The 27,945-nt window shown below is 49.4% G+C and overlaps 1 protein-coding gene across 1 annotated transcript; it reads left to right on the top strand.

Annotated features, from left to right (window-relative positions):
• The first annotated feature begins 218 nt into the window (after positions 1 to 218).
• On the top strand, positions 219 to 27,945 carry ENDOD1 (endonuclease domain containing 1). Its single transcript, XM_047879177.1, has 2 exons — positions 219 to 579; positions 23,661 to 27,945. Exons 1-2 carry the CDS (start codon positions 280 to 282, stop codon positions 24,861 to 24,863), a joined length of 1,503 nt encoding a protein of 500 aa, XP_047735133.1. The 5' UTR covers positions 219 to 279; the 3' UTR covers positions 24,864 to 27,945.

The following is a 27,945-nucleotide window of genomic DNA, read 5'->3' as shown; positions in this document are numbered from 1 at the left end:
GCGGCAGGCCGGGGTGCGAGCCGGGGACGCCGCCGCACCCCCGGAGCCCCGGCCCCCCGGGCCTCCGCGGCCATCTTCCGCGCGGGCGGGCGCGTGGGAGGGAGGGAGGCGCGGCCTCGGGACTCGGGCCCGCCCCCGCCGCCCCGCCGCCCAGCCCGGCCCCGCCGAGCGCTCGCCCCGCCGCGCCCGGGTCCCGACTTCCCCTCCGGCCCGGCCCGCAGAGCCCGCGCGCCCCCCGGCCGGCAGCCGCTCGGCCCCGCCGCGCTCGCAGAGGCCGCCATGCGGCCCGCGCGCTGGCTCGCGCTGGGCAGCCTCCTCGCCCTGGCCGCGCTGCTGGAAGGCCGGCTGGTGGGCGAGGAGGAAGCCGGTTTCGGCGAATGTGACCGCTTCTTCTACGCCGGGACCCCGCCAGCGGGGCTGGCGGCCGAGGCCCACGTGAAGATCTGTCAGCGCTCCGCGGGTGCGGAGCGCTTCGCCACCCTGTACAGCAGCCGGGACCGCATCCCCGTGTACTCGGCGTTCCGCGCGGCGCGCCCCGCGGCTGGCGGCGCGGAGCCCCGCTGGCTGGTGGAGCCGCAGGTGAGCGAGCTGTGCCCGAGCCCGGGCGCGGGGCTGGCCCCCGAGGGCGCTTTGCAGCCGCGGCGAGGGCGAGCGCGCGGGCGGGGGCGCGGGCGGGGATGGGCGGCCCCGCGTCTTCGCGGCTAGGTCAGGAACCCCGGGTTTCCGAGCCTCCTCGCCGCACCCCACCCCCACCCCCACGCCACAGCAAGAGCCTGGCGATCCGCGAGCCTCCGGAGAAGCCGCGCCGCCGCCCTCGTCCACCCCGAGGCCCCCAGTGGGAAGTGGTTCTCCCCTACAGTTCGGGGTAGACATCTGCAGTGTCTCATTCATTTCCTGACCAGTGAGGAGCATGAGACTGACCATTTCGGATCAGCCGAAAGCCTCGGCTGGGAGCTCCCAGGCCTTGGCGCAGGTCGTTGCCACAGTTCTTTGGGCCTGGGTAGGTGTGTGGGCATTTTCATGCCCATTTTGCAGAAGAGGAGATCAAGGCCCAGGGAGTGAAGAGACTTGTGGAAGTCTGTCCAGCCGGGAAGATGGGGCAGGTGTTCACTGCCCTTTCTATTATGGAAAAGCTTCTCTTTTGCAGAGGCCACCTGGGCCTAAAAACCCCTTGTGCACACGACATCGAGTACATTCGGTCTGAAGTTGCGTTGAGTTAGGACCATAAAGGCACATATTTGTAGAAATGCAATGGGAGAGTTACAAATCGTAGGGAAACTGTCCAACTATTGGGAAGGGCAGACAAGTTTTACCTGACTCTTCCTAGCTACGTTATCAGACCACGTGGAAATCATGTCATGAGTGTTCTGTACTGTCGGGTGAGAGTGATCGAACACTGTAAAAGGTTCCCAGAGGCCCTGCTGAACTGCCTTAATACATCCTGCCCCAGGTCTGCCTAGCCACCCCCCTCCCTGCACACCCAGCCAGGCTCTCCTTTGGTCAGTTCTCACCGTCCTCCCACCTTGTCTCCTGCACCTGCCCCAGCTACCAAGACCACCACCCCCCCCCGGCCCCCCAGCTGGGAGCAGAGCTACCCACTCAACCCACTCATTCCTGATAGTCACAGCTGGCCAAAACCACATGGGCGAACAGATTGGCTTTCAGGTGCTTCATTCAGAGCCCTGGGTTGTAATCCCTGCAATGTCATTCAGATATTTCTAGCTCTGAGAGCTTGGCCGGGTCTCATGCACTCTTGCACCTCAGTCTTCTTACCTTCCTCTCCGTGTCCATTCCATAGCCTATGATGTCAGGGCCTATGAGATCAGGCATTGGAAAAAACCTTTCTCAGTTGTACACACCTAAGATATATATTGATCTAAACTTAGTTTGCCCTCAGCTGCACCCCCTCGAGCTCTCTGCATATCCCCCAGATCATTATGCGTCATGATTGTGCCCCTGTCGAGAAACAGATGATCTAGTCCTTTCTCCTTGAGGGTCTCGTGGACAGCTTAAAGAGACCATACACATGGCGAGGAGGACACAGGGAGGCACGCTAAACAAATTTGAGTTCAATTCAGAGCACATTTAGTCATCAGTCACCTGCTGGGTGCCAGGCTGTTAGGGTACCAGGAGAACAGAGGATGCCCCTTGAGCTGTAAGGTTTCCTAGCGTGCAGGTGAAGAATCAGCTGATGAGAGCTGGACTGCGTGGGTTCGAGAATCAGCTCCTCTCAGCTAGCTGTAAACTTGGCCAGGTTATTTTAGAGCTAATGACGGGGTGGTGTTGAGGATTAAATGAGTTACTATATAAAGTTCCCTAAGAGATGCCTGGCATATAAGTACCAGCTGTTTTTAGGACATAAGCGAAACCCATAAAGGTAAACAAAATCCTACTAGATTTCACCTGTCTCCAGGGTGATAGGGGAAAGCCTTAGGGTCAGCGTGACATTGGTGCTGTGCCTGGAAGGATGAGGCAGAGTTCAGAAGAGAGACAGAAAGGAGGAGGAACATCAAGAGTGAGAGTGGCGGCTTCAGGGGTTAGTGCGTGGGGAGGGGTTGGGATTACTACACTAGTAGAAGTACGCAGGTGCCAGTCTGCTCAAGTGTTCAGAGTAAAGGGGAATAATGGAAGGGAGAGGTCGGGTGTGAAGGAGTGATTAAGGAAGGTGTAGTGAGGCAGAGCCATTTATGCAGTTACAGAAGGAGTCACAAAGGAGCAGGTTTCGTGGGCAGAACTGAGTCATCCAGGCGGTGGAGCCCCCGGGGCAGGAAATGAGGAAGGGGATGGGAGAGGAGGGGGGAAATTGTTCCAAATGGCATCTCGAAGCGTCGAGATGAACAGTGGTTTGGAAACAGTACAGGAGGCTGGAGGTCCCAGCCGGGGAGCTCAGAAAGGTGGCAGTGGCTGATGTTTTCCCCTGCAAGATGGGCTTGGGTCCCCTTCCCACCCGGCCTCGGTGAAGTGGGCCAGGAGCCAGAGGGCATGAGGAAGCAGGGAAGGAAGGAGGGAGGGAGGAGGAGCTGCAGGCGGCTCGGGGACACACTGCGGCAGACCTGACTGCTGCCTGCTCCCGGAGGCCTGCCTCCCCGCCCGGGTCCCGGCTGCAGAACCATGCTCAGGGCTCGCTGTGGGCCTCTGGCTGCTTCAGAGCACTTGGTAATGCTGAGTTGCCCTGTGCCCACATCACCTTTTTATGAGGTCAGCTTTACCAAGAGCAGACTGGCGAGGGAGAGGCAGGAGGCCAAAGGAGCGCGGTGCTTGCCTTGGGTAATGAGTCAGTCAGGGCGGCCCTGGCCCCGAGGCTCCCAAAGCCCAATTCAGCACCTTTCATAGCTGTCCTGCAGTTTCCCTTGGGAAAAACAAGCTCCTAACTTGAAGATCATAGAAACTTGGGCACTCTTGTGCTTAAAACCTTCAAGGTGTTGGCTGCCCTGCACCTACAGGACAAAGTTCATTCTGCAGGATGCAGTTTTACAAGGCCGTCCGTGCCCTGGCTCCTATCTCCAGCTCCAGCCTTGTTCTCACTCCTCCCCACCCTCACATTCTATGTTCTAGTATTATCCAGCCGCCTGGCCTGCCTCTCATAAAACTGTACTGTCTGTACTTCTGCTTCTGTACTGTTTGTCACTTCTGCTCATTCCTTTTTTTTTAATTTTTAAATTTATTCATTTTTGAGAGGGAGAGAGCGTACGTGAGCATGAGCAGGGGAGGGGCAGAGAGAGAGAGAGAGAGAGAGAGAGAGAGAATCCCAAGCAGGCTCTGCCCTGAGCCTGACATGAGGCTCCAACTCATGAACCATGAGATCATGACCTGAGCTGAAATCGACAGTCAGATGCTTAAGGGGAGCCTGGGTGGCTCAGTTGGTTAAGCGCCGACTACAGCTCATTTTGTGCGTTCACAGCTCACAGTTTGTGCGTTCGAGCCCTGCAATGGGCTCTGTGCTGACAGTTCAGAGCCTGGAGCCTGCTTCGGATTCTGTGTCTCCCTCTCTCTCTGCCCCGACCCCACTCACGCTCTGTCTCTCTCTCTCTCTCAAAAATAAATAAACGTTAAAAAAAAAAAAAAAGCACTTAAATGACTGAGGCACCCACAGACCCCATGCTCCTTTCCTGTGCCCAGAATCCTTTCTTTACTACCCCCATCTGGCCCCTCACTTCTTCCTCTCCTCCGTCCTTTAAGACTTCTCAGGTGTCATCTCTTCCAGAAAGAATTGTCCACCTGATTTTGGTCCATTGCTTGGTGCTCCAATAATTTATGTCTTTTTTGTACTTCCCACATTGTTTTAGAATTGCCTACTTATGTGTCTGTCTCAGTGGCCCTTGAGAAGTGAATGCTGCACCCTTATTCATCATGCTTATGTTCCTAAGTGCCTGGGACACGGACAGTCTTAATAAGTGTTGAATAAAATAATTCACTGTTAGGCTCAATCAAGCAGCAGTCAGGGAGACGCTCTGCTTGAGCCTTCTTGGGGGGACATGTACGGCTTCAGAGGCTTGCCCCATAGCTGGCCAGCAGTCGCTAATACAAACATGTCCATAAGGAGAGCTGGAACCCTCTTCTGAGTCCACCCCATTAGTCCTTGCTCTGGCCTTTGGAACGCAAATGACTTGGATCTCGTCTAGACAACAGCTCCTTGGTGTCGGATATAGGATCCCCATATCCGCCCACACTGGAAGAATTTAAATGGGATCTTCTGAGGCACAGAAGGAGAACTTTAAAAGGAAGCTGAGAAAACAGAGAGTTGTTGTAGGTTTTATGTGGAATGTGGTTTAAATTGAGAATGGGGGAAAAGGCAAAAAAGAGATGAGAAAATCCCATTAGCGTGATGAGGATGGTTTGGAAGGCTTCCAGTCAAGACCCCAGAGACTTGAGAACTGGTTTCTGGTATGGTACCAGGAGCCTCACACCTTTTAGTCTCTCAATTCCTTGCCATTTAATGGAAGACATTTTGGATAAGGTATCGGTGATGCCTTTCAAGCACATTGTCAATTCATGCTGGAGACCGACATTTAAGATCCTACCAGTTTTTAAACATGAATACTGAATGGATCTGGCTTTATATTCAGCTTACACTTTTTTAATCGTACAAAAATACTCTGATGTCATTGTCTTCGTTGGAGAGATGAAGAGAGGTTAATTGATGTGCCCAATGTCACACAGTTTGGATTTGAACTCATGACCCTTTGCTCTTAGTTCAATGCTCTTTCAGTACGTCGTGGAGATTCTTTGACCTCACAGTGAATCCACTGCGTTAATGGTCATGGGGCTTTCCTCCTCCTCTTTTATATGGGGATCTTCATTTCTACTCTATTTCTCTTTCCCAATGGTCGTAGGACCAGTGGGAGCACATATTTGGCCACATAAATGTTGCTTAGATGTCGGTGGCTCTGGAGTGAAGGGTATGTTCTGGTGAACTACACAAGCGTTTTCCTAAAGGGTCCGATAAGGTCATATTTCAAATCTTAGTAAATGTGAACAGTCATCACAACTTAGAATCTTGATTAAGTTCTGGATCTTTCATTTCTAACAGTGGCTGCTTGCCTACACACCCTGAAACTCTTAGACACATTCTTTATTGTAATATCAGTCTTTTTTTTTTCATTATGTCAGAGAACAGGTACATAGAAGACATCATACACTTAAATCCCTGTACAGCAAACAGGACAATTCCGATACTACTTTCTAGTTAAGAGACTTGAATTCAGACCCCTGCTCTGCCACTTATAAGCTATGGGACCTTACATTCTTCCAGTCCTGTTTTTCTGATCTGTACGTTAAAGGCAATGATAGTGTTTTTCATAGAGTGGTTGTGACAAATGCACAAGGTAACACACACAGACATGTAGCACGGTACCCAGAGTACAGTAAGGTCTTAGTAAGTATTAGTGTGTATACTTTATTAAGTTCTTACTCTAATTGGTGTCATTAATTGAAAAACTTCATTTGTGTAAGCTCTGTGCCCAACCTGAGGCTTGAACTCACAACCCTGAGATCGAATCACATGCTCTGCCAACTGAGCCCGCCCCCCTTTTTTTATTACTGTTTTTGAGAGAGGGAGAGTGCAAGCAGGGGAGAGGCAAAAGGAGGGGGGAGAGAGAGAGAGAAAGAGAAAGAAAGAGAGAGGAAGGAAGGGTGGAAGGATGGCTATCCCAAGCAGGCTCCGTGCCCAGTGCGGAGCCCGTCGTGGGGCTCAATCTCACGACTGTGAGATCATGACCTGAGCTGAAATTAAGTGTCAGATGCTTCACCGACAGCCACCCAGGTGCCCCTATTACATTTTTAAGATTATTTTCTTAAGGAAGCTCTACACCCAGTGTGGGGCTTGAACCCACGCCTCTGAGATCCTCCCTGTCCAGAGTAACCAAGAGGTGTGTTGTCACAAAACAAACAGTGAGCAATCTCATTGCAATCTATTGTGCTGAGCCCGGGTGAGAAGTCTGGGAAGCGCCTACTCAGAGGGATGCTTTCCAAGTCAGTCACTCGCGATGTCTTCCTTACCGGGGCGCAGATAGCAAAAGCCAGAGTCACACAGGCTACCTTGCCTTGCATTTTTTTCCTTTTCTGGGTTTTTCCTCATCTTTGAATTCAGCGTTCCCGTCTGACTTGTGGTCATCCTCAGGGGCAAGTTAAGGTACTTGCCCTACATTGGCGGAACATTTCAGGGATATTTTGTCCTCAAACAGCCCAGTGGACACCGTTCGTCAAGTGTTCACACTTAAATCTGGATAGGTCAGAAAGGAGCTATCATTTACTGATCCCTTACCGTGTACAAGCCGCTAGATGCAGAGCCTGGATTAGAGTTTATGGCTGTCGGATTCCCAAGCTCTTACTACCCTTTCCACTCTGTTGTACCGTCTCCCAAATCCAGCGTTTGTATTTTCTCTCCAGATTCCGAATGGACTGACTGGGGCTGTTCCTTTACTGAATTCATCTAGCTCTCCGGATGCTTTGTGGCTTTGCTTCTAATGGACCATTCTGAAAATCCCTGTGTCAGCCTGTCAGTAGCTCAGTTATTAGCTCCTGGTGATTCAATGGATCGTTCCTTGACTAAGGATTGTATTCTTTGGGTTTCGAACGTCTCTTCCTTTTAACTGTCAGTGAAACTTTTAAAGTACAAGTGAGAATATGAGAAAAGAGATCCTCCCATTTGCCAGTGGTTTTGCTTCCCGTGATCTGGCCGTGCTCTTGGAAATCACTGTTAGTTCAAGAATGGTTTCCCCTTCAAGGTGTAGATCGTGTCTCCTGGGTGGCCACGTACCCTTTTGATTCTGTAGAACTTGACATCTGATGGCAGCAATGATCTGTTGCCTGCTGATATATCTGGCCACTGAAAGGAAGGAAAAGTAAAAAAGAAACGACTCATGGGGCGAACCAAAAATAGAAGCACCATTAGTATTCCAGCCATGCTTCTATTGACCCAGTGCCGGACAGAAGTGTGGCTCAATCAAAAGAGGTCAGGCTGAGGACATTCTATACTTCCAGTCAAAAGGAAAAATATGGTACATTTCATTTTGGAGAGTAAACAGATGGCTGACATAGTATTTGAAAATATAAGGTAAATTGCATGTTCCAGTTGACTTGTACCTTAATTTTAGGGATGATTGGTCTTGAGTTTTGATTGATTTTCAGTTGGCAGGGACACCTAATGCTTTAACAAAGCCCTGGGCCCTTTGTCACTTAATTCACTAAATTGACAAATATTTATTCGAGCATCTGCTATGTGTGAGGCACTCTTCTAGGCCTTGGGCATAGAGCAGTGAATCAAACAGACAAAAATACCTTCTCTCATGGAGCTTAATATCTACTGGAGAGCACAGGTGATTATAAAATAAATAAATAAAAGACAGGGCATGTTAAATAGTGAAAGGGCAAAGAAAAATAAAGCAAGGCAGGAGGATTTGACCTATCCGGGAAAAGGTGAAGTTTTTAAAGGGCTTTCAGGGGAGACATCACTGCGGAGGTGACTTTGTATACACACCTGAAGGAAGTGACAAAGCCCGTCATGCAGGTATCTGGGGAGAGGATGTTCCAGGCAGAGAACAGTAAGTACAAAGGCCCTGAGGCAAGAGTGTTCCTCATGTTTGAGAAAGAGGCCAATGTGTCGAGAGAAGGAGAAATGAGGAGGGTAGCAGGAGATGAGGTCAGAGAGGTGGTGTGGGAGATAGCAGATCACTTCGGGCCTTCTGGGCTATTTGTAAGAAACGTGCCTTTGGTTTCTTAGTGAGATGGGATGAGATGGGATACCATGGTGCCCACTTTGAGCGGAGGGTTTTATTTATTTATTTATTTATTTATTAAAAAAAAATTTTTTTTTCAACGTTTTTTATTTATTTTTGGGGACAGAGAGAGAGCATGAATGGGGGAGGGGCAGAGAGAGAGGGAGACACAGAATCGGAAACAGGCTCCAGGCTCTGAGCCATCAGCCCAGAGCCTGACGCGGGGCTCGAACTCACGGACCGCGAGATCGTGACCTGGCTGAAGTCGGACGCTTAACCGACTGCGCCACCCAGGCGCCCCTGAGCGGAGGGTTTTTGACGTGCTCTGACTTACATTTTAATAGGGTCATTTTGGCTGCTGCATTGAGAATAGACCGTAAGGTTTCAAAGGCAGAGCAGAGAGACTAGCTAGGTGGTTTCAATAATCTGGCAAGAGATGGTGGTGGCTTGGACCACTTGGGCTGGCATTCTTTCTAGCTCAGAGTATATTTTAAAGGAAGAGCCGAGCGCAAGAGAAAGGGAGGAGTCACAGATAACCCCCAGGACTTTGGCCAGAACAACTGGAAGAAGGGGGTGCCTGTGAATAAGGTGAGGATACTAAGGGAGGAGCTGGTGTGTTAGATGTGCTAAGGGTGAGATGCCTTTGGGTGTTGAGGAGAGCTAGAACTCTGAGTACTTTATCACACAGGGCACTTTTCTAGGTGTGTTTTCACACGTAATCTCACTTAATCTGAGGATCCAAAGCAGGTGCTGCGCTAACAGCACAGAGCCCGACGCGGGGCTCAAACTCACGAACCGCGAGCTCACGAACCGCGAGCTCACGAACCGCGAGCTCACGAACCGCGAGCTCACGACCTGAGCTTAACTGAGCTTAACGCTTGACTGAGCCACCCAGGCGCCCCCCCCGCCCCGCCCCCATCAGGATTTTTTACAGCAGAGCATGTTCCCAGCCCCACTGCCACGTGCCAATGAACATCAGTGCCCGCCGCCTCCAGGAGCACCCTCGTGCCTGTAGCCACGGCAGGTCCCAGGATCTGTCAGTGCCTCATCGGGCTGAGGGCGCTGTTGCCTCCTTTTGCAGTCTTGCTCCGTTCTAATCCGTCCTGGGCATTCCTATGGCCGTTATGCAAGCAGACATTCTCTATAAGGTGATTCCCCAGTGGATCACCTAAAAACTCCTTCAAGCCACAAGGATCGTCCGAGTCTCGGTGAGCGTGGCCAGGATAAGGGCGGGGTCTTGGGTCTTGTCAGGGCGTGGAGCTGTTGGCTGCTGGAGGTGGGCTGGGTGCCACGCATGAGCCTGACAGCCCAGCTCCTGACCAGGTGCCAGTTGCCTGAGGGAAAAGGTGCCAGCAAATTACACCCTCCAGAGCCCCACCTCTGGAACAGAGAGAGAGAACCCACTCATCCATCCGTCGGTCCTAGCGAGTGCGAGAATCCCTCCGGTGCACCCAACCTGGCTCCCCAGAGAAGGAAAGCCAGGCTGAGCCCAGCACATTCTGAAACTGCATAGCCCAGTAATGTATTACACCCTGCTTTGGGACCAGGAGAGGGACTTTGCTCCAACTCAGCACACCCCACCTCTTTAAAAGTACAGAAATTCCTTTTTTGCCTTTAGGACTGTTAGTAAACTGGAGTCCTTCCCCTGTGCAAGTTCTCACCTTTGCCCTTACGTCCTAGGTAACCTGGTTTTAACGCAGCTTGGCCAACGAGCCTTCCCGCTGTGTCTGGGCAATGGCAGCATTGGTTTCCGGAAGTCTCCTTGTCCTAACATTCATAACTGAGGGAAGAAGCCAACCCATATCACATCAGCTTTTTGAGTGGATTGGCCAGGGTGCATGATAGAACTGGGCCATGTAAGGAAATGGCCACTGTTGATGTTTCTGAAAGACTGGGCATCCACTGTAGTCTCCAGATACATGGAAGCTGGGGAAGGGAAAGCCGGGTTTGTGAACCTTGGTACGCCTTTACTTGTTCTGGAGCGTCTCCACTGTATCTGGAGCCGTGGCACCCATGACGACAGAGGCCTCCTTCGTGGCCAAGCACACCGTTTGGTGTGGTTGGTGACCTTGCTCTTGTACCTCAGCCGGACAGACCTCGCTCCTGTGACCCCTGCCTTCTGCACTTTGGAGGCCCAAGTCTGCTCACCTTCCTCTAGGGCTCTGCAAAGCAGCTTCCCCATTGGTTAACCCTTTCTACCCACATCTCTGAATTTACTGCACTCAGAAGCCAGAGAAATACTCTCAAATCATTAATCCCATCGTGCCTCCAACAGCCTCATCGGAAACTCTCCAAGGCTCCGCATTTCTCCTCAGATAAAGATAAGGCCTTATCGTGGTCTCCGGAGTCGGCACGCGTGGCTCCCGTTCCCCGCCCGGCCTTATCTGGTGTCACACACATTGCCAGGCCTTTACTTCTAGCCACTTTGGCTTACTTCTGTGGGGTGTGGTGCTGCTGTTTTTTCACGCCCATCATAGGGCTACCCGCTGTTTTGGTTTTGTTTTTCGTCTTCTGGGATATTCCCAAACAGGTCAGCTGCCCAGAATACTCTCTAGTAGTACCAAACATACCTTTCTTTGCTAGCGTGTCACAGTTGCACAGTTATTTGCGGAACTAACTGAGCGCCACCCAGCTAGACTCTAAGGTCTGTGAGGGCAGGGTACAGGGCTATTGTTGCTGTCAAATCCTCGCCCTCTAACGCAGGGACCGGGAAACCGTTGCTATAAATGGCCAAATAGTAAATACGTCAGGCTTTGTTAGCCGTGTAGTCTCTGATGCACCGATTCAGCTGGGCTGTTACAGCACAAAGACAGCCACAGACAATACATACATGAACGAGCACGGCTGTGTTCCAAGGGAACTTTATTTATGAAAACTGGTGGTGGGCTGGATTTGGCTCACAGGCTGTAGTTTGCCAGCCCCACGGTCTAGCCCAGTGCCAGCACTTGGGCGGTAATTAAGGAGTGTCGCTGAATGCTGAGCGCTTTGCGAATATGGATTGAACAGCAACAGTGAAATTCGAACGCTGGGCGGGCCGTCCTATTCCTATTATAGCCCGGCAGCCCGAGATACATCTCAGCTGTGTGTGGTGATGGCCCCTATTTGTCATGTTAAGGGTTTTTAGGATTATAAACATAACATACGCTTATGGTAAAAATATTTTTTGAACATTCTAGAAGTATATAAGGAAAAGGGTCTCATTTCACACAGATAACGAACTAATCTTTACAATTTGCATGTGTGTGTGCTAACATTCCAGAGATTTCTGTTACACATAGAGACACATGGAGGCACTCCTACTCTTTATTCTAGTCAACAAGGTTCAGGGCCCTTTTGGACTCTAGCACGCCCCTCAAACAACCATCATACCCATGGAGTGGGAGAGTGGAGGGGCTCTGGATGAGTGAATTTGCACATACACAAAAATAATTTATTGCATTTAGAAATAGAAGGCCTGGGGCGCCTGGTTGGCGCAGTTGGTTAAGCGTCCGACTTCAGCCAGGTCACGATCTCACGGTCCGGGAGTTCAAGCCCCGCGTCAGGCTCTGGGCTGATGGCTCGGAGCCTGGAGCCTGTTTCCGATTCTGTTTCTCCCTCTCTCTCTGCCCCTCCCCTGTTCATGCTCTGTCTCTCTCTGTCCCAAAAATAAATAAACGTTGAAAAAAAAAATTAAAAAAAAAAAAAAGAAATAGAAGGCCTGGGGCCTCCACATGCAAAGTCTATTTCTTTCAAGTCGGCATCCAGGTAACTCACGGACAGCCTGAAATAATCTTACCTTCTTCTCCCTTCCTGTGCTCCTGAGCAGTGGTGATCCTTCTCTTAGAGGAGACTTGCTGGCCTGCCCAAAGTCACAAGGCAAGGAAGTGACAGAGCTGACAGCTCTCCTCATGTCTAACCTGGTGTTCTGTCGCTCAGCCATGCTGCCGTGTAGTCTCACATCGAGAGGAACTCGAAGAAGAGCGATGTTCATAAAACCCAGGAGGAAAGGTCCAACACATGGAAATGATCTTGCCCGAGAGCAGATTTACTAGCCTTAAATCATATTTATTACACAGCGTTGAGAAGCACATGCTGTCTCTTTTGTGCTTAAAACACAAGGATAAGATTTAATAGTTTGAGGAGGGTTTAGGTTGGATGCAAATAAGCCATTTCCTGACAGCGAGAGTTATGACACCGTGGGGAAGGGTCCGAGGGCTGTGAAGTCCTCTTCTCTAGTGATCTTTAAAGTGAAGGGTGGATTTTGCCAGTTGGCTTTGGAGAAAGGCTATTTTTTATAGCTGTAATCTCTTTTTTTTTTTTTGCTAAAATTTATTTTTTGGGGGACGGGGGTAAAGGGCAGAGAGAGAGGGAGACAGAGGATCTGAAGCAGGTTCTGTGCTGACAGCAGAGTCCAATGTGGGGCTCGAACTCATGAACCTCAAGCCCATGACCTGGGCTGAAGATGGACGCCCAACTGAGCCCCTCTTATAGCCGTAATCTTGCTTGGAGACAGGCTTTGAGTCTTTCCTGGTTTTCTGAGGAGGGTGACTCTGAAATTGGTTGACAGTGGTGATATCTCAGCCTCAGTTCCATGCCTGAGTGGCTCACTGACCAGGCCCATTACTGTTGCTTTTGCTGCTCTCAGTATTAGGTACCATTCTGCTCCCCTGTTCTTGCCACAGGCCAGTGCTTGAGTTTTTCCTCTCTTCTTGTACGTAATAAATGTGGTCACATCCAGTCAGACAGAGACAAGAGTTTATCACACATTTGTTCTCTGACAGCGAATTGGGGTTTAAGAGGTAGGCATGGAATTACAGGGGTTTTCGGTGATTGAAACAAGCCCACGCCGTTTCTTATCTGCTCATTCACTTACTCATTCCTGATCAGCGGGTCTAGAATTTTAGCACTGCAGAGTATGAGTAGTCAGGTACCCAGCTCCTGGTTGACTCTTTGATTAGTGTTGTCATTCTCTTTTTTTTTTTTTTAATTTTTTTAACGTTTATTTATTTTTGAGACAGAGAGAGACAGAGCATGAAAGGGGGAGGGGCAGAGAGAGAGGGAGACACAGAATCGGAAGCAGGCTCCAGGCTCTGAGCCATCAGCCCAGAGCCCGACGCGGGACTCGAACCCATGGACCACGAGATCATGACCTGAGCTGAAGTCGGACGCTTAACCGACTGAGCCACCCAGGCGCCCCGGTGTCGTCATTCTCTTCCACGCCAAAACCATTTATTCAATTACCAGTACTAAGCCACGAACTAGGAATCTAAGATGTGGTCATGGAACAAGCCCCAGCCCCTTTCCGCAGGTAACTTGTTACTTAAGGTAGGAAGGCAGATCGTGACCCCAGCTTAATTCTCTCCTAGTAGACTGTTAGCCCTGAAGGGCAAAGACTGAGCGAGCATACAGAGTGGTTCAGAAAATGGGTCTTAGTGGGAGACAAAATTGGGCTGTGTCCCAGCTCTGTCATTTATCAGCTGTGTGACCTTGGAAATGTTACTGAATCTCAGGGAGTTCAAGTTCAGTCCCTATCTGTGGCACGGGGCTAATTGTCCCAATTCCATGCGGGAGTGACGAAGATTCGGTGTGACAGTGTGTACAAAGGCCACTCTGCATTGTGTCCAAGCCCTCACTACATATACGTTAAGCATGTTGAATGAACAAGTCACCTTTGCTTCCCAGACCATGCCTGCCTTGGAGACAACCAGGATGAGGCTGACCATACTCCTAGGTTTGACCCAGTATTATTTCTGAAATGGTTTCCTGGCCTGTGATGGGAAAGTGAGAGGTCAGACTCCTAAGGTGGCCAAATGGAAGAGGAAGAGGTCGGGCCAAGCAGCAGATGCAATAAAACCAACAAAACTGGGGCTTTGTCAGTGTTGTACCCACCTTCGGTAAAAAGAAGGGTCCAAAGGTCAACTCTAAAGTCCTTTGTAATCCTGGATTTCTCTAATAAAATACGAGCTGGCCAAAAACAAAAACCAAAAATCCATACTCCTGCTCCAATGCTACCTTTCTTGTGACTGGTCTCAGCCTTTTCTGTGGCTCCTATGCTGTCCTCCATGTTACTTAGCCCATTGATGCATTCTTTCTTGAAGAATTTAGTAGAAGTTCCTTCTCTCTGGTCTGTAGGGTGCCCCCTCTGGTCTGTTCCGAGACTTCTGGAACCAGGACAGCCTTGTCTCTTTCCTTCGTTCCTGAGATTTAATCCAGGTGTCTGGGAAGTTCCATGTCTGTAAGGTTCTTGCCCCAATTCCCACAGGGGGCTTGCTGGGTTCTCCTGATGCTTCGGGCTAGTTGGTACATGAATCATAAACTTACTCAAGCTTATTCAGGTGAAGGGTAGGGCTGTTGTAACAGATGACTGATAGATTCACAGACATAGCAACGGAGGTACACACAGGCCTCAAAGGAACCAGAGCTCAGAAACTTCTAGAAACCAAATGGTCCCACAGACTTTAGGGTCTTTATCCTACTCTCCTCTTTTAACTAGTTTTCCTGCTTTCCCATGGGTCAGCCTGACTACCAACTCTAAACTGCATGTAGCAGCCTTCATACTCTAATTGTTGTCTGTCTCTGAGTTTCTTGGATTATGTTGGATTAAAAACCTAAGAGAGCCATCTGATTGGTTGCTGGCCAGATTGGCCATCCCTTGGTTGTGACTGGCAAGGGGGTGAGGAGGAGGAGGTCATGTGGTAAGAAATGCTGTTTTTAGAGATAGTATCTGAAATACTCAGTTAATTTAGAAACAGAAGTTGACTATGGCATGTTGACGAGGGCTGATACACCTGGTGGTTGCGGGAGCCTGGTTTGGGCGGCCATATTAGATTACTCGAGGGACCTTCACTACTCAACAGAACTGGTTCTGTGTACCAACTGTGTGTGTAATTCATGCCACAGAGGCCCTGAGGTGGAATTGATCCTCCCAGGACTGGGTGAGCTGTGATCTTGGGAAAGCACTCACAGAGGCTGTCTCAACCCAGGGTCCTGGCAGGAAACAGATGGAACTCTCAAAGTAGTTTAACCGACAGAATTGAATGAAGAAACGATTTACAGAGAACTAAGGGAGTCAACGAGACGGGGTAAAGCGCCTGGGGCCTAGCCGTTGCAGGGACCTGTGACCATCCCAAGCCCGTGGGGTCAGGCGGGAGCCTGGTGAGAGCCATGACTGCCCAGAAACTCAGCCAGAGCCACAGCTGCAGCAGCCAGATGCAGGGGGAGCCAAGGAATACATACTCTGGTCTCTCTCTTCCCACCCTTCTGTTGGCTGCTCCAGGCAGAAGCCAGAGGGCATGAGAGCTCAGATGATGTGAGCCAGCCTCCTGGGGCACAGAGCAGGGCAGAGAGGAGTGGAGAAAGGATCAGGGAGGCCAAAAGACACCCCCGGCATGGGGGCTGTGAGGCTGGGGCTGGGCCTGAGCGCCCAGGAGGAGTTCAAGCAGTAGAGAGGAGTGGTGAGGCACCCCCACCACTGAAGTCATGGGTGCCCATACAGGGGGAAGCAGGGAAACACTCACGTTACATCCATATAACTGACGTTGTTGGGAACGGATTGGCCTGTTTTGGCTGAATGAAAGGGAAGATTTGAGAGAAGAGATTGGAGGGGGTGGGGAGGCCTTCTGAATATACCTGTTTGCCATTTAACCAGGCAATATAGGATACTGTTGAAGATGTTAGAATAGTGAGGTCTGCTCAAAAGAGTGTAAGTAGCAAAAAAAGGACTTCTTATTCTGTGGATGGATAAGGTAGGAAATCCATGTTTACACATTTTGATGATCAGAATATTCACTGCTCCAACAGGTGGAGGATTTAAATGGCCCTATAATACTTTATTCTCTCCCTTGGTATTGTCATCATAGCTCTTGCAATTTGTGAATAATACTCTCACAAATCGCAAGGATCATGTGGATCTTTTTTTATTTTAATTTTTTTTTAATGTTTTATTTATTTTTGAGAACAAGAGAGACAGAGCACGAGCGGGGGAGGGACAGAGAGAGAGGGAGACACAGAAACCCCAAGCAGGCTCCAGGCTCTGAGCTGTCAGCACAGAGCCCGACACTGGGCTCGAACTCACAGACCGCGAGATCATGACCTGAGCCGAAGTCAGACACTTAACCGATTGAGCCACCCAGGCGCCCGTCATGTGAATCTTTAAGCCCAGCGAGGCACTACCCAACGGTGACTTAAACATTTGTTTTTTGGTGTGGGGTTCATGGACCCCCTGCATCAGCATCACCTGGGGTGGTGGTTAAAAATGCACTTCTGAACCCCACTCCAGTCCTGCTGAATATACCTCTGGTGTGAAACACAAGAATCTGCATTTTTAACAGGGACCAAGGTGCTTCTAACACAAACTAAATTCTGAAAACTACTGATTTAAGGAGACAACACTCATTTCTTGTAGTGGCTATCTGGGCAGGAGTGAATGCCACCAGGGACCCATATGATGAATGAGAATCTGATAAAGATCTAGCCCAGCGGGTTCTCAATTTAGAATCATCTGGAGAACTTTAAAAACATCCTAGATGCCCAGCCCTCTCGCTACTCCAGAATTCTCATTTAATTGGTCTGGGGCGAGGCCTGGACATATTTTATGTAAAACTTCCAGGTGATTCTGACAGGCAGCCAGACCCAAGAACCTCTAATCTTGTCTGAACTCAGAAGGTGGAAAAAGTTAGAAACGGAAGAAATGTCTCAACAGACTTTTTGGAATTCCGTACCCCACGGTCAAGTGCTAAGAATAATTGCTCTGGAAAAGAAAGCAGAGAACAGAGTGGAAAACAGGCTGCAGTGAGTAATGAGGAAGGAAACCAAAGAAGACCAGGGATGATGTAACCTGAGAAGGTACTGCAGTTCTGGAAAGGTCTTAAAGGACTCGGGCACTTTTGTAGACTCCCAGCAGGAGTTTGAAAGTTGGAGTTAGGCATGAGAAGGAGGAGCCAGAGGAGTCCCACGGGAGCTTGTCTGTCCCTGAGGCCACCCATGGGCCTCCCCTCAGGCGTCCTTTGCTGGCCCGGCTGTGTATTGCCAGTTTAGGGTTGGTGCATTTTTTGATCCCCCCCTTTTTTTTTCATTTTTTTAAATTTTCAAGAAAAGGTTGAAATGGAAGTGGAACATCCTTTGATTCTTTCTTTTCCATCATCTTCTGACTTGGGGGGAGAGAACCCTTCACGCAGCTTATCTTTGTACCTCCATACCCTGGACACGGGCTGAACACCTACTGTGTGCACAGCACCAGGAGAGCTGGAAGGCCTGCTCCTCCCCAGGCAGGAAGGTGTGTGAGCGGCCCTGGGGGCCCAGAGGAAGGGTGATTCACAGGGAGGAAGGCGGAGGGCACCCCAAGGCCTGCCTGAGTGCAAAAGGGCTGGTCAGGAAATGAAAAGCCCTGTGTTTCTCTTTCAAAAGGAAAAAAAAAAAAAAGAAAAAAGAAAAAAATCCTAGTAGGTCTTCTAAAGCTGTTTCTGTTCCCAAGGGGATAGAGAATATTTTGGATGCCAAATAGGGAGGATTTTTTTTTCTTCTTAAATGGGTGGGCCGGAACTGTTTATTCCCTTCCTGAGAGCTGAAAGGTCTTACGGTTTGTCCTTCCTCAAACGCCCCTCATTTGCTATGGAGGCTTCACCAGCCTCCTGCTACTTTTCTGAAAGGCAGCTCTTTCCTCGAGCTGCATATTTTCCATGGCAAGTACATTGTCTCAGACTTCACCCAAGGCCTCAGATCTAGTTCATTCTGATGCGCGTGACTGTGCAGAGGCCCTGTTTGCGCATCCAGCTCCAGGTCTGATAAGATCATCCAATGTCACCGCTGTCAGCTGCACTCATGTTCCTTGTAAGGAGGGGCCCTCTTACCCACTTTGTGGTGGGCAGCAGGATGATAGCATCTTTTTAATGTCCCTGTGTGTGTGTGTGCGTGTGTGTATGTGTGTGTGTATCATAGTTCAGCGCAGAGGCAAAATCTGAATACCAGCTGTTCTGCTCATTCAATTACTTAACTCTTGTTGAAAATAAAACAACTCCCAAAAGAACAGCCTGTTTGTCCCCACAGAGTAGGTAGGCGCTCACGGGGGGGTCTCTCCTGATCACAGGATCTTATCTGAATCAGCCCAGCCGAGAGCTTATCTAGCCTCAGGCTAAGATTCTCCAGGGGGAGGAAACACCACCCCTTTCCGAATCATCACAAAGTTCCAGAACCGTTTTGATGATCCTTCTAGATGACCACCTTTTCCATGCGGCGGATCGTGTAGCAGAACCAGAGGACGAGCTGACCTCTCTGGAGCCTCTCTTTCTCATCTGCAAATTGCAAGAGATGATGTGCATCAGAAGATTGTTGTAGAGGTCAAATGAGGTCACTCTTGCAACAACTGCCGGTCACTCCCCGATGGCAAAGGGCCGCTGTGCTGGCTGCAGGAGCACAGAGGTGATCGGGCACTGTCTCGTACCCTTCAATAGAGTGGGATGGACAGATGGAGAAACATAGTTTCAGTGCCTGCCAGCTGTCCCCCCACGTTGTCTCTGTTTGCCTAAATCGACCATCCACTTGTGTCCCGTCCCCCTCAGCCACACCTGGCTGCCACTCCCCAGCCTCCCCGGTCCACGTCCCCTGAGCCCATCTTGCTCGTCACCTGCGCTCGCACCCACTCAAGTCTCTCCATCAGCAGTGCCAGTGGCTGCCACCTGCCGCCCTCTTGTCCCTGCCCACCTGGACTCTGAGGTGCTTCAATTCTGTTTGCAGTGCCAAGGCCGCCCCACTTCAATCCCACCAGTTCTTTCTCTGCACCTGTCCCTGACCTGTGGGTCACGGCTGTGCACAAAAGCAGGATAAAAACTGTAACTCTGGCCTAAGCACAGCTGGTCTGTCCCCATCCTGGTTGGCTTCCATGGAGCCTTCGCTTCTTTCCAGCGTCTTTCCTGCCCTCTCTCATGAATTCCCTGCCACGGTGACCACCACAGGCTGGCAGACCTTCCCTGCCCTCCTGACGCTCTGCCTCCATATCCCCACTTACGGCAGAGAACTGACCCGTACCAATTCCCCATGTCCCCTCCCCTTCCCACCATGTTCTCAGGAGAGGTCCCTTCACCTCCGGCTGACTCTTCTCCATGTGCTCCCAGTATCATTCCCTTTGCTGTCCCATCCCCCTGTGGCATTGGTGTCCTCACCACCAGAATACTAATAAGCAACACCCACCAAGAACCTAAAATACGCAGAGTCTCCATTATGCTTTATGCAGACGAAGTACAAGAGATGGTCCTGGGGGCACCTGGGCTACTCAGTTGATTGATCATCCGACTCAGGTCATGATATAACGGTTCATGGGATCGAGCCCCGCATCAGGCTCTGTGCTGATGGCGTGGAGTCTGCTTGGGATTCTCTCTCTCCCTCTCCCTTGGTCCCTCCCCTGGTTTCTCTCTCCCTCTCTCTCAAAATAAATAAACTTGAAGAGAGATGATCCCAGTGTTCGTGCTCCTTACAGTCTGTAAAAATATATGAAACAAATGCCCAAGAGCCTGTTCTCCTGCATATGCAGACACCGCCCCCTCTCCAATCCCAGTATCATCTTCTGTTGGATCCATTGTGTGTGTGCTCTTTAAAAGTAATCTTGGTGACTAGTGATGAGCTTCTCCCACATTCCCATCCTCCCCACCTGGGCATCCCAGCCCTCTTGCGAAGCGTCCATGCCGCTGTGCTTCTGGGACATTCTGGGACCCTGTGCACACTCTCAGGGCTGCAGCCACTCTCTTGCCCCATGGCACAGCCCCCTGACTGGTCTTGGAGGTCTTGACCGGGACCCTCACTGACCTCCTGGTCTTCTGGCCCTGTGGGACCCTGTGTCTCGTCAACACCCTTGTGCAGGCTTGCTGCTGGGAAGGGGGTTAAGGGAACTCCCCCGTACCTGCCAGGCCTCTGAACTGTTGCAGAGAAGGTGCTTGTGAACTTGGTATGATTGCAACCTTGGAGGAATTGAGAAGAGAGAGAAAGAGGAAGGGGGAAGGATGGGGGCAGAGTACGGCTGCCGAGCCTCCATGTTTGTTGTTCTCCTGCAGACTGTTGTCACTGTCGACAAATAGCTCTTCTTCCCCCCTCAGTGACAGACTCCCCTGTGGCAAATCTGTACCAGGTGACTCATGTCCCTGATGTTTGCATGGACCTCGCAGCCCAGAAACCCTCAGGGACCGGGGCTCTGCTCAGTGACACTGTGCCCCTGAGATAGATGCCTTTAAGCCCCCAAGTGCTCCCTTGCACAGATACCTGAGCAGCCCCACCCTCCCAATGCCCCTTTCCCTCGGTGGTGTGTGGGGGCCGGAAGACCATCTTTGCTTATCTCCGTGACCTGCTCCTCAGCAAAGGGCCTGCTCGTCCCCTGCCTTTTCCTGAAGCTTCTCAAACAAGTGGTCTGCAGCCCGCTCTCGCCCTGTCCAGTCACCTCCACCACCTGTCTTTCTTCCCCAGTCCTCTGTGGACATCGCCCTTTGAAGTCTCACTAAGGATTCTGCAATCATCGAAGGCCTTGATTTTCGTCCCCATCCTTCCATTTCCCCTCTGGCAGGTGCCACACTGTTGATCTTCTGTAGCCAAAGCTTTCTCCTTCCTTGACTCTTGATGTGACACTAGATGACTGATTCTCCTGCGGCTCCATCTGTGTTTCCCAGTTGTCTCTTGTCCTCTGCCTGTCCTCCAGCATGGCCGCCCTGCGGCTCTCCTGTTCCCTTCCTTACCCAGAGGCATGGACTGCTGCTGGCGCGGAGCTGGGGTTTTGGAGTCTGAGAAGCTGGGTGTAAGCCTTGGCCCTGCCACTTACATATTGGATGACCTTGTACCTGCTGCTTAACTTTTCGTGTTCCTGCGAGTAAAATGAAGATGATGATAACACCTCGCTGGGAGGGTTATGTGAGGAGTCAACGCAGCAGCTCAGTGCTTTCCAAAGTGTAGTCATTGGCAAACCTGCTTTACAATTTTGGCCACATCGAGGTAATGGGGATCCTATCAGGATTAAAAAAGATGCTTCGTACTGGGCCCCTGGGTGGCTCAGTGGGTTGAGCGTCCCACTTCGGCTCAGGTCATGATCTCACAGTTCGTGAGTTCGAGTCCCATGTCAGGCTCTGTGCTGACAGCTCGGAGCCTGGAGCCTGCTTTGCATTCTGTCTCTCTCTCTCTCTCGCTCTCTCTCTCTGCTCTTTCCCTGCTCACACACTGTCTCTCTCTCAAAAATAAATAAGGACTTTAAAAAAAATTTAAACGATGCTTTGTATGGAGCTTTCCACGGTGCCTGGTATGCAGTGAGCATTCACTAGGTGGTAGTGATAATTATCCTGTGATGAGTTATCTGTATATCAGACCATTTATAATCTGCTTCCTGCCACCGGTTCCAGTCCATCCTTTCACTTTTCCTTAGTCAGAATCCGATTCTCACCGGCTGCTGGTCTCTGCCCCGACGCCTTGGTGTAGAAGTCTTGTTAAGCCTTGCTGACCTTTCTGTTTCCCTGAATTTATCCAAGTCTTGCACATCCTCCTAATACCACCTCAGCTTCTGCCTTCTTCAGGAAGAAGTCATCGTTGACTGCATTCATTGTGCCCTTCCTTCCTTTCAAATTGGTCTGTTCTTTTTCTTCATAGCATGTATTTGGCATTTAACATAAACCACACTGCACTGTTGTTTTTCTCTTGGTTTCCTATTTCACTTTGTACCTATGTCTTGTTTTCCTAAGTAGATGGTGAATTTCTTAATGTGAAGGCCTGTTTCGAGGCAAGTAAGGCAGTGATTAAGGACACCAGCCATGAGGCTGGACTTTCTGCATTCACATGGTAATGCCACCACTCACGGTGTGGCCTTGAGTAAGCTTCTTAATCTTGATGTGCCTCAGTTTCTTCATCTGTCAAAAGGTGATCATGGTACCTAGTTTTTTTGTAAGTTTAAATGAGTGAGTAGTTAGCATAGCCACTCACTGATGTAATAACATGTAAAGTTCTTTGAATTGTGCCATGTTGGGCTCATTAAGTGTTGATGGCCGTGGTGGTGGTTTTTGTTACCAGTCCTAACGCTTCCTTCTATAGTACTGGTCCCACATAATATACGCTTAATAAATATTACTGAATGGATGAATATTTCCCCTCCGGTGCTCCTCTGCAATTTTCTATCAGTCTATTTTTCTTACATGCATGTTGGCAAGAAAATTGAAACTCTCCTGTCATTTAATTCCAACACACACACACACAAAAATCCCATGGGTTTTAAGAGCTTTTACTGTCTGGCATAAAGTCCAACTCATTGAGAGAAACAATTTTTTTTTCCTTGTACTAAATTTGAAAAAGGAATTTATTATAAGATTATTTATGGGGCAGGATGCTGGTGGAGGGGGAGAGTTCATTTTTCTAAAACCTCTTAACATGTGATTAGGAAAAAAATTTTCCACTAAACACAGGAACTATATCAAATGACGTGGGTGGCCCAGGGGGACCAGGTCAGCCGGGAGGTGGATTACAGAGAGAGCTTTGTACCTGCTCCTCCATCCACAGGTTCCACTGGGAAACCAAAGAGTAAGATGAAGTGGTGCGTGCAAAAGGACAAGTGTCACCCAGAAATGTAATCTGAAATCACCTCTTACATCATAGGCGTATTTTTGTCTTCAGCGAGCAGTGTTGTCAGTAATTTATAATCATGGCAATAATCAGATCATTAAACTATGCAGAGAGTGTGGAAAAATACATCTGCCCTTTGCATGACAGCGCGTCAAAGAATATATTAGACTTTCTCAATCAAATACTCTTACTATTTCTAGGACGGTTTTCCATACCTGAGTTAGGTATTTTAATTCCATATACACTGACATTCCTTCACAAAGTGGAGCCTCCCAAGACATGCTTGTTCTGCAGAGTTAAGCAAGCATGGAGATGCTGGGAAGCTGTTTTGCTGCCTTTACTCGATAGAGTTTCAGATGATGCTGTAACAGAGGACATTAAAATACTCGTCACCTTGGGATCAGAAGAGTTTTGTCATAGGTTAAAAAAATGGTTTTAAGACAAGACATAGGAATCATAATGGGGATTTCTGTCAGTGGAGGTCAGCTAGCAGACTACCATAAGACCCTGGGATTTAATGTTTTATAAATGGTATGGTAAAGTGACTTCATAATGTAATACCCAATGGGGGGGGGGGGGCGCATGCGCAAGCACAGGCATGTGCGGGTGCGTGGGTATGCGTGTGAGAAGGTGTTATCACAGAGCAGTTCTACCCAGGTGGAGTGTACGCAGGACAGAAAACAGGAAACAGTCTAGTTAGAAGCCACTTTCAAACACCAGTGTCAAGGGATACTAGGATGAAGCGTGTGCGCACCAGAGGACCAAGCGCTCCCGAACCCCAGGGCGAGGAGGGCTCGTGCCGTAGGGACTCTAGAGCCTTGGCGGAAGGGTTCGAGCGCACCGTCTCCGCTGTGAACAGCACGCATCTCAGTCCTTGCTCTCTTCTTTCAGATTGACGATCCCGCCAGCAACCTGGAGGAGGGGACTGATGAGACTGATGCCATCGCCTCCGTGAACAACCTGGGGAGCAGGCAGGCCCTGAGTGCAGATTACGTGGATTCTGATTACCAAAGAGGACAGCTGTTCCCGTTCTCCCTTGGCAGTGATTTCCACGTGGCCACGTTCGCTCTCACAAATGCAGCTCCGATGACCCCGTCCTTCCGGGAGCGGTGGTACATGAATCTCAACAGCCTAATGGACCGCGCCCTGGGCCCTCAGTGTGGCGGTGGGGAAGACCTGTATATCCTCACGGGCGCTGTGCCCTCAGACCGCAGAGTTCATGGCAAAGTGACCGTCCCTGCGTTTGTTTGGCTGGCAGCCTGTTGTGCTGTCCCTGGCAGCGGCTGGGCCATGGGCTTTGTCAAGCACACCCGGGACGGTGAGGTCATAGAGGACGTGATGGTGAAAGAATTGGAGAAACTGCTTCCGTTTAACCCTCAGCTCTTCCGGGACAACTGCGGCGAAACCGAGCAAGACACGGAGAGAATGAAAAAAATCCTGGAAGTGGTTAACCAGGTCCAGGACGAAGAGCGAGCGGTGCAATCGGAAGAGGGCGCTAGTGCCCGCTCTAGCGCAAAGAGCGAGAGATCTGCTCTGTTACCCCCAGAGGCCTCTGAGGAGAGGAGTAGCTTTTGGGGCAAGTTTATGGGCCTGCTCGTGACCCCCGTCATCAAGCTTTTCCAGTTACTTTATTATCTTGCAGTGGGGATCCTGAAGAACATTATGTACCTCCTGTGGTTTGTTACCAAGCAAGTGATTAATGGCATAGAAAATTGCCTTTACCGCCTGGGTTCGGCCACCATCTCCTACTTCTTGGCCATTGGGGAAGAGCTGGCCAGCATTCCCTGGAAGGTACTCAAAGTCATGGTCAAAATCATCAGGGCCGTTCTGCGGATCCTTTGTTGCCTGCTCAAGGCCGTTTGCCGCGTCCTGGGCATTCCCGTCCGAGTCCTTGTGGATGTGGCCGCTTTCCCTGTGCACACCATAGGCGCCGTTCCGATTGTGTGCAGGGACATTGCAGTGGGCCTCGGTGGCACTATCTCTTTGCTCTTTGACGCCGCTTTTGGTACTATGGGTGGCCTATTCCAGGTTTTTTTTAGTATCTGCAAGAGGATTGGCTATAAGGTTACTTTTGACAATTCTGGGGAGTTCTAGAACTCAAAAAACAGTCATGTCCAGTTACGGTGAATTTGATTTTTTTTTTTTTTAAGTAGAGAAAGCTGGAATATTTTGTCTTTGCAATGGGTTTCTGTTCACTGTCAATTACCACTCTATTTTGAGCGTTGGTAGGGGTATTTGCATGTTTTTGCAAAGGAAGATGGTATAATTTAGACTTGACCTAAGGGAAAGGTTGAGGCTGGGATTATGTGTAGGACATCTGTGTGGTGTGGGCAGACTTCCAAAGCATTAGAATCTTTATTCACTCTGCTATGGGTGGACCACCTGAGATTCTCTGCTGTTCATTTGTGATAACTAAGAATTACAGAGGAGGGAAGAATTAGAAGGCAACTTGAATCCAAAGAGTTTTGAAGCAAAGGAGAAAGGAATCTTGTTTCCGTTCTTCTCTGAGACTTGAGGGCAAACCGCTAGAGATTCTGTGGATTGATTTCGTTTTCATTTGCTTCTCTTTCTCTCCAACTCAGCTGACCTCGGGAATGTGCAGACATGGTCCCCTGCTGAAATCACTTTCTTAGGGATAAAAAATTTGCCCTATCCCTCAGCTTTCCATGGCTTCCAAGGACCCGTAAGGTTGTTTGTGTTTGTTTGTTTTTTTCTTCCAAAGATGAATTTTGCTGCATTTTTCTTTTAGGTAACGATAAGCATGTTATGTTAAATGTGGCATAACAGAGTTTGAATGTAAGGGCGAAATTTTTTCGCCCTTTGAACAGTGTAGTACAGTCCTCTCAGGTGTGAAGAAGAGAATGCAAGGGTCTTAGCCCTGCTCTGAGTAGGTGCCACAGGTCTGAGAACATCCTTAGCCAAGCTTGGATTAACTTGGTGTAGATTAAATTTCTGGCTGACAAGAATGGGCCCAAAGACTGACATGTTAAGCTAATATGAAAATCTGTATTCCTTAATATTCTAGATCAGGCTTTGTTATATATCAGGCAAGTACCCCATTACCATAAAGCACTCAGACCTCTGTCCTTAAATGATTGTTTTGGTTGAAGTGTATATAAAAGAGCCACAAAAGAAAAACTATTCTAGCTATAATTCCATATCCGTATATATCTAAGTTTATATACATATAAACTTGAATAAGAATCACTATGTCTTAGGAAATAATTTTTTAGTGTGTTTGAGGCTAGAAAAGTCTCCCATTAATGCAAGTTTGGTTTGAGAGCTAATCCCTATTTTTTTTTTTTTATCAAGCACTTGTCATTTTAAATCATGCCCTGAAAGAGAAAGCAGTATCTTCCAAACTTTGCTCTGCCTTCCACAGCTGAGCTGGAATCATCTGGATTTTTCTGAACGTTCTAAAGAGTTGCCGTGAGGTAGAAAGGGGCCAAGTGCAAAATGCTGATCTTGGGAGTGCAGGGTACCATTCATCTGAAAGTTAGTTGCAAACACCTGGGATCCAGAAAGGCAACAAGGAGAGAATAATGGGCTAGCTATCTGCAGCTGGTCAGTAGACAAGAAATGTGAGTGTAGTGACTTACATTTTGCCGAAAAATAATTGAATTGCACCCAGTAGAAGCGTAGCTCTCCTGACCAGTTGGCGGTACAATGTTGGGGATTACGAACACCGGACTAGTCCATGATAGGGGGATATTCGCTAGATTTATCCAAGAATCTTGAGCAGTAGTTTACCAACACTTCTGTTCGTGAATGTGAACATCTGTAGTTGGGCTTCCCTTCATTTCAGCAGCGTGGAGGTGCACGCCTTGGTAGTAAGGGGTGGGGGTTTGCCTTGGTACTAAGGGGTCAAGAATCCTGCTGGCAGAAGGGAAGGGAATCTACGAAGTAACAAGAGAGATGGTCTGGCCAAACCCCGAACTGATGAAGAAACCCAGGCACAGGGAGGGGCCAGGTTTGCCTTTAGTTTCTTTGCTAGCTGATGAGAGACCAGGAGCCAAGGTCTTTTGTACCTGTCCTGCCACACCTGGGATGTCAGATAATGTGTGCGTGTGTGTTACTACTCAGCTGCCTCCTTGGACCATTGGCAGGGCTTTCTCCGTCATCCATCAAACAGAGTCTAGGCCCTGACTCATCAACGGGATTCAGCCTAGGTGATGAAATGATTAGCCGTCCATGCACAGCCTCATGCTTACTGCCTCCCGCAGAATCTGTATTCCCTCACAGTATATATTTGCATACCGACGAGGCCCAAAGGGGGCATCCGTGGCAGCTTGAGCCTCTTGGCACCATGCAAGGAACAGGGCATCCAAACTGCTTCTTGAGAGCCATTTGGAAATGGCTTCTTTCTCATCTGTAGTTGTTTAGTGTCTTATTTATTTATTCTTGTGTGGCCTTTTGTGAAATCTGGGAATGAATAATAAAGCAAAATATATCCTTAAGGTTAGGTGGCCGAGACCCTCCACTCTGGATCGCGAGGGTTGGCTGTGCCTCTCGTTTACCAGAGCTGGCTCTAGCAGGTGGTTGGACTGCTGACCTTGCCAACCAAGCTACTTTGGGCTTTGAGATGAGAATTTGAGGTGTGAATCCGGATCGATGAACCCTGTCTCTGGCTTGAAGACTTTTCTGTGGCTCTGTTATTTTCTCAGGCCCACGAGAGGTCAGCCAACTCTTCCTCATTATGGAGCTAATTTTCTAGTCTGTGGATCAGCCACACCTTTGGACACTCCTGTTTTCCATTGTGCCTTTTGAATGTTGGCTTCTCACTCACCATCAGCACTTCCACCTCAATGCAGACTAGCGAGTTGGGAGAAGGAACTAGAATGAAGCACTCGTCATTCAGTCAGCCGTTCATCTGTCAAACATGCATTTTTGAACATCGAGGTTGCAGAGTTGCAGAGATCAGCGATACACGGATCCCATCTTGGAGGAGTTCAGGAATCTAGTGGAGGAGAACACACGGTACAATGGATAACCTGTAACATATCATGGCTGGTGCTGCAGTGAACGTGCCCCCTGAAGCACAGGAAGAAAGCCCACAAAACCATGGAAATTAGGGAAGCCTTTCTGGAGGGTGTGACAAAAGCCAATTGGACATTTTCAAGCTATGTACAATGCTGTGCACCTTGCAATGCTCAATAAAGTAATTACTGACAACTCA

The sequence above is a fragment of the Prionailurus viverrinus genome, chromosome D1 (genome assembly GCF_022837055.1).
Source record: "Prionailurus viverrinus isolate Anna chromosome D1, UM_Priviv_1.0, whole genome shotgun sequence".
Classification (NCBI taxonomy): Eukaryota; Metazoa; Chordata; class Mammalia; order Carnivora; family Felidae; genus Prionailurus; species Prionailurus viverrinus.
Note: the sequence above shows the minus strand (reverse complement) of the source record. Positions and strands in the feature narration are given on the sequence as shown.